The sequence below is a fragment of the Quercus suber genome, unplaced genomic scaffold (assembly GCF_002906115.3).
Source record: "Quercus suber isolate HL8 unplaced genomic scaffold, Cork oak 2.0 scaffold_192, whole genome shotgun sequence".
In the NCBI taxonomy this organism is placed as follows: domain Eukaryota; kingdom Viridiplantae; phylum Streptophyta; class Magnoliopsida; order Fagales; family Fagaceae; genus Quercus; species Quercus suber.
The window spans coordinates 236,575-247,748 of NW_027069650.1; the positions used below are offsets into that span (position 1 = coordinate 236,575).

General features: G+C 33.4%; 1 protein-coding gene across 1 annotated transcript; it reads right to left on the minus strand.

Annotated features, from left to right (window-relative positions):
• Positions 1 to 518: 518 nt before the first annotated feature.
• LOC112037178 (UPF0481 protein At3g47200) lies at positions 519 to 8,293 on the minus strand. Its single transcript, XM_065778873.1, has 2 exons — positions 8,020 to 8,293; positions 519 to 1,930 (listed from the first exon to the last, which is right to left on the minus strand). Exons 1-2 carry the CDS (start codon positions 8,251 to 8,253, stop codon positions 647 to 649), a joined length of 1,518 nt encoding a protein of 505 aa, XP_065634945.1. The 5' UTR covers positions 8,254 to 8,293; the 3' UTR covers positions 519 to 646.
• Positions 8,294 to 11,174: the final 2,881 nt, after the last annotated feature.

The window sequence follows — 11,174 nt, forward strand, 5'->3', positions numbered from 1 at the left end:
AATGGACTTAGAAGTTGATAGTAGCACATGGTAACAACTTGTGAATGATTTCACCCTATTTCCGTCCATAGGCGTAGGGCAAATATCAAATCAAGAAGGATTACATAAATTGTGGTTTCAAATACATAGTCTTTAATTCAAAAATTTACAGATGAAAAAAATGCATATTGACATATAAATTCATATCCAAGCATACACCTTATATGAAAGTTCATGCTTTAACAGTTTAACAACAAAACTAAATCATATAATACGGTAATATATTATATCAATCATTCATCTTCAAATTTTATTACATAATAATATACTCAACTCTCCTCACACATAAAATTCTGGCAGATAAATATCATGTTTTTATCTCAAACACACATTAATTACATCAAATAATTAAGAATCAAGTACATTGTCCACACTGACTTATTTAAACCCACACTGACTTATTTAAACGAGCAAGGGAGTTTGACAAAAGGAAAGTGAACAAATGGAATCACAAAGTAGCCATAGAGGACGGGTACCAGAGAGGGAGAGGCCCATGAGAAATCCTGACAGGTACAGAACTGTTACAGGTACTTTTATTGAATAACAATCTGGAAAGACATAGAATCAGTGTGGTTATGGTTATTTATATTAGGGGTGGTGTTTCCTTTTACTCTTTATAATATGCCAAGATAGAGTACACCGTTTGTACGACACTGAGACCAAGTACAAAGAATGCGGCAAGGAAAGCAATGACCGTCCAGGGGCTACTGAAATGTGTATGAAGGACTTGAGATATCCAGGTCATTGACTGCATTTTGTAGTACTGTTGGATTTGAACTCTGACATTTCTATATATATCAGGGTTAGGCACCAAGTCGGTGCCTATCTCATTGAAGACTAGAGCCACTTCTTCGTCGCTGCCGAGGAGGTTGCGGAGTATGTCTGCATTCCTGAGGTCAATAACGTCTTTGGGGTCATCAATAAGTGAATCAAGGAAGGATATGTAAGAGGTGATCCCAAAGTCATTCTCGAAATCAGGACACATCTCGTAGGCTATTAAGTTGAAGAACTTTGGCCCAGTTGAGTCATCCACTGTTATTTGAGGCATCGAAAGGATTCCCGGGTAGAAATTCCATACTCTTTTGAAATCTATCTCTCCCAAGTGGCTACTTTTTTTGGGCTTCAAATGGATTCCTACCTCTCTTAGCTCCTGCACATTGCGAAATGAATGCCAGTCTTTACTATCTTTTTTACCATTTTTGTTAGGTACACTTTTCTCAGATTTTTCATCTTTCTTGTTAGGTACAGTATTCACAGTACTTGGGAGTTTCTCGCCAGATTTTTCCTCCTCAGTACTATGTTCTTCCTTGCCAGTCGTACCTAGAAGTCTTTTCCGCAGAAGATCAAGAAGATGGATGGCATTTTCATCAGATGGGGGTTTTGTATCTTCATCTAGCATGCTGTGCGTATTGATGAAACTTTGGATCGACATCTTCAAACTATTTCCACCTTCACTATTTTGAGTATTTTCCATTAAATAGTTGAGGAGTTGATAAGGAAGTTGATTCTCCAACAAGAACAAATCTTGTGCCACAAAGGCCACTTGATCGTTTTTAATTTTGAAATCTTTGACCTTCTCATGAGCAACCAAGTCTATGAACTGCAATGTTGCACAGCCGTCCACAAACAACATCCAAGCAAGGTCCTCATCACTATATTTCTGTGTCACTTTCTCATCATAGTACCCCCTCAGTTGTTTGATATTATACTCAATAATACCATACAATTCTTCACCAGTCCTGCCAGTTTTTTCAATGAATTTGTCTGCCAACATAAGCTTGTACTCCTCTGTTAGCTGATATGCAGACTTACCATGATGGATAGGACCGAGTGATACCACTCTCGGCTCACAGTACTTTCGGTAATGCTTGTGACCTCGCAGCATTAAAACCTGATGGTTCCGCAATTTATAAATTAGCATAATCAATAACAGACACAAAATATAGTAAATTGACAATAAATAATATGTTTTTTCAACACATTGAAATGCTATATATAAAATAATTTATAATAATAAGATATAAATATCGTGTGCATATAGCTAGCTTGACCAAGAACTATGAATATCTCGCTCCTTTTAGGCTTTCATATCACAGATTAAATATTTATCATTTCTCAAGACTCAACCAATGTAATAAGTACAGTGACTTATTAATCTTAGCATATAACATCCACTAAAGAAGTAATTTTTTGCCCACAATATGTCTTTCCTTGAAAAATCTTGGTTAACTCCTTTGTGTTCTATGCAGTCAAACGAATAGATTAATTCAACAAGTTTATTATCAATTCCATACAGAGGCAAATCTATTAATCACAATATCAAAATACCAAATCTAAAGCAATAATAATAACAATAATAATAATAATAATAATAATAATAATAAAAATTAGTAAAAGCACAAACAAATTTAATAATAAAGCAGAAAATCAATGAAAACATCTTTAGCGGAAAAACAATTTAAGACCAAATCCCTTAGAAAATCTACTATAAAAAAACGGTTACAACTATCGACTTGCGAAAATATGTATAACTAGACTCTTAATTTTAACCTCTGCAAATGCTTCATTGGCCTTCTTGTTGGGAAAAATTTTATATAACATTGAATAAATTTGGAAAAAATTCTACATAACAGTGAATAAATTTTAGTAAGTACAACGGAAGTACAACCACAAAATAATACAAAGATTTACGTGAAAATCCTTTCTCCTTGAAGGGAAAAATCACGAGACAAACTCCGAATAATTTCACTATATTAAATAGAGATTACAACACTTAGAGATACAATTTGAGTAAAGAAAAACTCTCTTTTCCTTTTCACTCACTGCTCTCTTTCTCACTGTGTATTTTCTCACACTCTCTCTATTTTTCTCTTCTCTTTTGCTTGCTCTTACTCACACATCAGTCCTCACACTTTTGGGACTTCACTTCTTTTTTCCTCTCTGCCCAAATGGCCAAATGGCCTTTGCCTTTTATTTCTTTCACCTTTTCTTCTTTTCTTCCTTTCACACTCTTCTCATCAACTCACAATCAATGCAAGCCACTTACTTTGACTTTACTTCAACCAAATCTCTTTTCTTCTCTGCCATGACCGAATGGTACTCTTGCATTTTGCTTCTTTCTTTTCTTTTGTCTTCAGCGTGTCCAACACGTAGGGCTGTCCAGATTGATCCGGTAACCCGATCCACCCGAAAAACCAACCAAAACTGACTTGAATCTGGCCGACCCGACTGCTCTGGCGGGTCGGCGGCGGATCTTCACCACCAGAAACCGATTCCGGCGGGTCAGTTTCAGTTTTCCTCCCCTAAAACCCGAAAAACCCGAACCGACTGAATGTTTCCAGATCCCGGTGAAAAATTTCCAGAATCTGGCGATAATTTTCCAGAATCCGGCGAAAACTCTTAGATTCCGACGATATTTCCCTTAGATCCGGTGAGATTTCACCAGATCCGGCGAAAATCTCATCGTATTTGATGAGATTTTCGCTGGATTTGGTGAAATCTCACTGGATCTAAGGGAAATATCGCCGGAATCTGAGAATTATCGCCGGATTCTGGAAAATTATCGCTGGATTCTGGAAATTTTTCGCCGGAATCTGGGTTTCTTCGCCGAATCTATGTTTTTTCACCGTTTTCTCGCCGTCTTCTATGATCTAGGACTCTGACCGACCCGCCCGCCACCCGTTGATGGTCTGAACCAATCGATCCGTTTACTCTGGCGGGTCGGCAGCGGGTGTATTTTTTCCCCATTCGATTCCGGCGGGTCGGTTCCAAGTTAGGCACAAACCCGACCCGGACCGACCCGTGGACAGCCCTACTGGCAACACGCCTAGGCCAACAACTCCAATAAATCATGCTGACTAATGTACATGATGAAGAAAAGATAAAAAACTTGAAGACATGCTCATTAAATGAGCTCTTGAAAGAACATGTGGGCTGGACCATCACCCAACACTTCTTACCACACAAGCCCCAAGACTCTCTAGAATCTTTCAATGGTGATTTTCTTCATGAGCTCCTTATCTACACAAACTAGAACCTCTAGCACTCTCCATTAATGAACCTCATGGACTCACTGTGGTTTCAAAGAAAGGTTTAAGGCACAAGGTATTATCATCGATCATCACACATTTCTTTTTCTTGTTTTTGCTCACAGCACAAGGAAGTTTTTTTTTTTTCCTCTCTATATATAGGCTCTGGAAGAATGCTTCAAGATTTGAAGGTTTCTACTTTGGTATAATTGCCTTTTCTTGCCTCTAAAAATGTGAAACAAGTTGTTCATACTTTATATAGGGGCACAAAGTAAAATTAAAATTGAGCAATAATCCTTTTTCTAGTAGAATTAGGAGTATAGGTCACAACAATTTTACTGGAGGGACAATTTTTTCACTTAAGTTATAGTCAAATATGTGTCTGTTTTAAGGCTCTAAATATCTACTTTACAGAAAAACAAGTTTTGCTCAGAAATTCATTATAGTGCAAAAGATATGGGCAAAAGCCTTTTGATCAATAAGACCTAATTTTTGAATGATCAAAAGTTTCCCGTCTTTGAACAACTTCTGACCTAGACTTAACCCTAATAGAATTCTACTGATACAACCCAATTTTAACATGTGTTTATGCACCATAACAATTCTCATTTATTTCTTTTACATTTTATATATGTTGGGTTTACTGGATACAGTTTGAAACCGAAGGCAACAATTTTAAATTGAAATTTTCTATATTTGAATATCAATTGAATAATATATATATATATATTATCAATTCTTTGTGCTTTTTGGGATGCAAAAATTTCTAATAAATTCTTGAATTTAGGTTATGCTAACATCTCATTTTCAATCACTTATATGAATAATCGAGCATAACTAGGATTTTATCAATGTTAATCTTGAAAAACTTCTTTATATAAAAACAACTATAATAAGTGTTGTCAATAAAATTTTATAAGCAATACATACATTTAGTAAAGAATCTAGTCTTTTTATATAATCATTAATTGTGGTATCACATGCCTAATTCATTATGATTATTTCATGTTATTTTTTTGGTGTATAGATTCAATATTTTATATATTTTTAATGTATTTATTTCTCATGTATGAGATTTTCATCTAACTTTTTACATTGATTTAAAAAATATATATATATATATATATTTCAAATCATCTCTTACTCTTACTCTCTCTCTAAATTGATAGTTGGGTAAATTATAAAGTTGGTCCCTATTCTTTACACCATATCTCAATTTGATTCCTAATATTTCAATTGTATCAATTTGGTCTCCAACATTTTCAGTGTCATGTCAATTTAGTCCATACCGTTATTACTTGGATAGAAAAAGCTAACATGTGAAATGAAACAATAAAACATTATTTTCTGCGTCATATCATCTTCCAATTATACCGCCATGTTGTTTTTTTATAATAAAAAAAATTAAATTAAAATTTAGACATGTACACACCAAAATTCCTAAAATCATTAACTTGTCTTCATCTCCACCACTGAGAAACATATTCCTTGCCACAACAGGCCAAACACCCACAACCCCCCCAAAAAAGAAAGAAAAAGAAGAAGAAACAAACTCTCTCTTGAACCACCACCACCACAAAACCTCTATCGTTGCTTAGATTGTTCTTGGCACCGTCGCTTAGCTCAATCTCGAAACCTTCACTTTCCTATGCCTTGTAGAGTGAATTGGAGCTTTGCCCAGCAAATGGGTCTTCGTCAACCCATGTGAATGAAATATGGGTTTGACATTGGATTTAGGTGATTGATATAGTTTTGTTTGGGTTTTATTGTCTTTGGTGGTGTCATTGTGGTGGTTTAGGAGAGTATTTTATTTTATTTTGTTGTTGTTGTTGTTGTTGTTATCTCTGATGATGCCATGCTATGGTGGTTGGATGGGTCTTTGGTTTGACTAAATGGCGGTTGGCTGGGTATTTGGTGGTGTCATCGTGTTGTGATGTGGGATTCTTGGTGGTTTTGGGTCTTTGGTTCTACTGGTTTTGTTTGATGGTGGTACAACACAGAGAGAATTAAATAAGCTTATCAGAATTGGTTCTTCTTTTAATATTCTTCTTGGTTAGTTTTCTAAATGCTTATGAGAATTGGCTAGTTTCTTCTAGTTAATTGGAGTCTCAATTTTGAGATTGAAGTGGGTTTATGGAGTAGGTGCACTTGTGAATTCTATAGCTATAGGATGTGTTGTTAATCTAGCACTAGAAAATTACACTCCTTTCTTAGAAACAATGAAGGAAGAGTCTACTCTTAGCATGGTTGTTGCGGTAGCAAGGTTCTTTGCTAGGAGGAAGATCTTCTACCACCAGCAAGAGAGAGAAAGAAGAGATAGATGAGCTAATGATTTTAGGGATTTTGATGATGATGTCTCTAAATTTATTTATTTATTTATTTTTTAATTTGATGTGGAGGTATAATTAGCAGATGATGTGGCATAGAAAATAATTTTTTATTGTTCCGTTTGATACATCAGCTTTTTTCATCCAAGAAATAAAAATAGGGACTAAATTGACACAATCCTGAAAAAGATGGAGATTAAATTGACATAATTGAAATGTTAAGGACTAAATTAAGATATGGTGTAAAGGATAGAGACTAAGTTTGTAATTTACCCTTGATAGTTTTAGCAAACAATTATAATTAAAAAAATATTTAAAAGTTAAATAAATACTAACTCAATATAAAATTATAATGTAATAAGGATAAGATAAACGTTAAAACATATAAAAATAGAATCTAATTTATGAATGCACTATTCTTTCACTTAACAATATAATGATTCAATGGCTTTATCTTGTGCTAAATAAAAATGAATTCAAAACATAACTAATACTAACTAAATCAACATCAATTTCATATAGATAATCCAATATCATAAATGAGGCATAAAATTTAATAAAATAAATGAAGAATTTTACTTTTAAAAAAAAAAAAATGTAACCTATGGGAGATTGTGTTACAAAAATTAAAACCTCTAGCTGTTAGAGGAAATTAATCATCAATTAATGATTATTTGACTTTACTCACAATTTTGGAGCTTTTATCTAATGGGAGTCTTAGGCAAGGACCTAAGTGACCTAAATGGCTAAACCTAGAGCCAATCCATTGTATTGGGGGTGTACAGCAGATTTGGTCACCCAACCCACTCACTCCACTCCCCTGAAACCAAAACCTACCATCGCCTGAACCGACACCTATGGCGGTCAATAGCATGTGATCTCCTTCAAAACCCAATGGGAGTAGGTCGAGTGTCAGGTGTTCCCTCTAAAACCCGATTTAAACCGACCCGATAGTCCCTCCATGCAAAAATCTTAGAACACTCGTTAGAATCCTCCATTTCTACCAAATGTTTGGCCTAGATTTGGAGAAAATACAACGATCTCTGCCTAGATCTTGTGTAGATCACGTGATCTTCGACGAGATCTAGCCAAGATCTCGTGATCTCCGCCTAGATCTTGCTGAGATCTAGCAATCTTGTCGGAGATTTGAAGATTCTGATGAGATCCCTTCTAGCGTTGCCGCCTTCTCAGTTTCAACTAAAACCAACTCAACCCGAACCAATCTGATCATTGTTTTGGTCGACGGTAGGCTCTCCCGTCTGCCACCCCGACAGAGTCAAGCTGGTTTCAGGTTAGGCACAAACCCAACTCGGACCGACCGGATAGCCCTACTATGTATATATGCATCATAAAAATGTATAGAATTTTTTATATATACTTAAAATACTTAGTTACAAATAATGAATTAAATCACTAGAGAATGGAGAAATAAATCATGGAAATAAATATTTTGTAACAACTACTCTGACTTAATGGGATATAAAACTTCGTAGAAAATTTTGTGATAACAAAATTATGAAATGAATAGCCGAATAGGACCTTTTTTTTTTTTTTTTTTCTAAGAAACATGAATAGGACTAAATTAATAAAAGGACTATTTTACTTTTATTATAATGCATTAGCACAACCTCACGTATCTTTGGTGTTGTTCCTAGTTGCACTTTGGCTTGCGCCTGCTTTAATTTCTTAAACTTCTCTTCCTTGGAACTGGTACTGCCTCTCTCTTGGATTGTAATAGTCAGCGTATGGGTGTCTCCAGCGACAATGACAGGTTGATCATTGTCTCTGCTTGATTCACCAGCTTCTTTTCTTTCAACTTTTCTCGAATGGAACTCCTCCATGGAAATTACGTGCTCCATTCCGGCCTTGGTAAGTGTTTACAAAAACAAGGTAATTTATTGGTATGATTAACCTATTGATCAAATACTAAGCTTTATATAGGCCAAGTTAACATGGAAACGTTAGCTTGAAGCATTTAGTCTTAACTTTATTCATATACCAAGTCTGGAATCAAATGCACACACTTTTGTGCACTAATAACTTCTTTAACGACTCAAGTTTGTTGAAGCTGTGCATGAGAACGAAGAAAGCTATTTTCTCACCTTTTACAAAACAAGCTTATTATTTGATTTACGAATTTGAAATTGTGCACTTTTCCAATAAACTAACAATTTGTTTAGAGAGTCATACATTTTGCCACAATTGACACATATATCAACTTAAAATTGGATTATAACACTTACATATGGGTTTCATCATTGGTACCAGTGAAAAGTATCTACTCTATGTTAGAATATTTTTGTGAATGTTCATCCAATCACCGCTTAATGCATATACAAGTTATGACAAAGTGTGTATTTTCTTAAACTTTTTCATAAACTAATGGTTGTACCTTCATTTTTATGCAGCCGGCTGGTTGTTATTAATATTTAATATACGTACACTTTTATTTGTTATGTTTCCTCCTCTAGACCAGTGGCTAAGGGACCAGGTGGCCATGCCACTAATGTGCAAAAAATATATAAAATAAAGTACACTCATATTTGCATATTTAGTTTTACTTTTATGTTCTTTCGTAACTGATTATGAATTATCTTTGTTTTATAGGTATAAAAAAGCTTTACATGCTAATGGGTTTTATCTAAGGGATATGGATTATGGATAGACTCTAACTTAAGTGGGTTGAACCTAACTCAAACTCGGAGACCGACAAGACGTGGAGAAGCCTCATCAATTAAGAAAAGAAGCCAATTGGAGAAAAATATTAAAAAAGGGGTCAAATTTTGAAATCAGCCACAACTATGTTTGACGTCTTTTTATGAGAAAAAAACTTAGGCATAGTACGTGGAGTTCCTTGATTAAATTTAAACACATGATTGCATTGACAAATAAAATATAAACAATGTTATATTTTATCTTTACTAAGGATAATTAATTCAATGCAATTAATTTTACCAAGAATTTGGATGTTTTGCTATTATTTATCCATATTTTAATTTAACTTTTATAATTTAAGCATGTGCAAGTTAAGAACTATTAATATTTTATTTAAAATAAAGATGTTGCAATTTATAAAATATAACACCTATGGATATACACTTTATGAAACTTCATTTTTCTAAGAACATCTTAAGGATCTCCAAGGACAAGTTTTATTATAAATAATTTAGTTGTTTACATAAAGAAAATTGCTAAACACTTTATATACATATTTGATACTCTGTTTTTTTGATAAATTTAATAGTTATAATGGGGGAGATAAACTTGGATTGTAGACATTTCAATTCAAAACACCAAGAGGTGCCAATTGAGTGTTAATTACAAGTTTAATTGGAGATATTTAATTTAGTAATTTCAAAAAAAATTTATTTCCTTTTATACCTACTGAGTAGCATCATAATAATTGATTAACGATACATCTTAGCACATATTTATTAAGACTGATAAACGCTTTTTGTTCAGTATCTGTTGATTTGTAAAATATTTCATTTATATCTAATCTATCACATTTTAATTTGAGTCCTTATATGATAATTTTTTTACTCCATAATCCACACCACTACTACCAACGGGCATGGTTTACAGCAGCATTTCCTAAAGAAAGGAGAAAGCATGTTACACTTTTTTTATTATTAAGTTTGGCATAAGCTCTTTTGCAATAAAAGTTTTGTTCGATTGTACTTAAAAGAGAAGTCGCGGTTATCTTTTCTCAAAAAGAGGTAAAGGAATAGGATGCTGCTTCAGATTTCAGACACTGAGAACAAATGTAATACACGAGAGATCAACCGTGAAGCTGGTGGAATAATGAAAAATCTTGTACAATATAACAAAAATTTGGTCTTAAAAATCATGGTCATGACCAAATACCCACGTTGTCTTTATGTCAAATGGCTACCCTTCATTTAAGAACTTGATAAACTACATAATTCCATATAATTTAGGTGATTTCAAATAAAATTCTGGATTTTAAGAAGAGTAAAAGTGTAAATATTTTAATCTTTTCATGCCACTCCCTCAATGTGGATTCTATTAACTAAAAGTAGTAGAAACATCATATGCCACAACTTTTAACATAACTTTACCACAACTTGCTCATCAAAAAAATAAAATAAAATTTTACCACAACTTGTCCACACGATGAGTTTTGAGTGGTGGAGTTGTAAATTCACATGGATTCACCATTTTTACTCTATCACTCACAGTTTGCCATATAGGTAAGTTGTTTTTAAAATTATGGTCTTAGCAAATTTATGACATAGATTTCAAGTGACCCAATATCCTATTATAAGACAATATCTAAACCTAAGAAATACTACACAATGATAATAGTAGATTCAATGTTGAAAATATTTTCATATTTAATAATTTCACCTCAACTTAGAGGGTAATGTCATAAGTTTTTTAATGTATAATATAGAATTGTGTCATAAAATTTAGTATACAATGCAAAAGGGCTAAACATTAAATTTTATATCTATAATTTTTCTATAGATAGATTAAATTTCTCCTTAAAATTCAGATTGAAGATGATGAGAGTTTTTGTTTTACAAAAAAAATTATATTCAGAATGAAATGAAAAAAAAAAAAAAGAAAAGAAAAAAGAAAATGGGCAAACATGACCCAACCTATCATTCTACTGGCCCAAGTATGAGTTGACACATTTTTTCACGAGTTTATAAGTTCGATCCTTTTATTATAAAATCATCTATTTGTGCATTTTTTTTTTTTTTTTTTTTTTTGTAATTCTATGTTCAAGCAAGTTAATAAGTCTAAAAATTCA

Bases quoted from the DNA above. Each gene is read 5' to 3' on its own strand.
- LOC112037178 (XM_065778873.1), bottom strand. From the start codon at position 8,253: ATGGAGCACGTAATTTCCATGGAGGAGTTCCATTCGAGAAAAGTTGAA. The intron at 1,931-8,019 runs GTGCTAATGCAT...CGGAACCATCAG, and splicing joins CACCAAAGATACGTGAGGTT to GTTTTAATGCTGCGAGGTCA.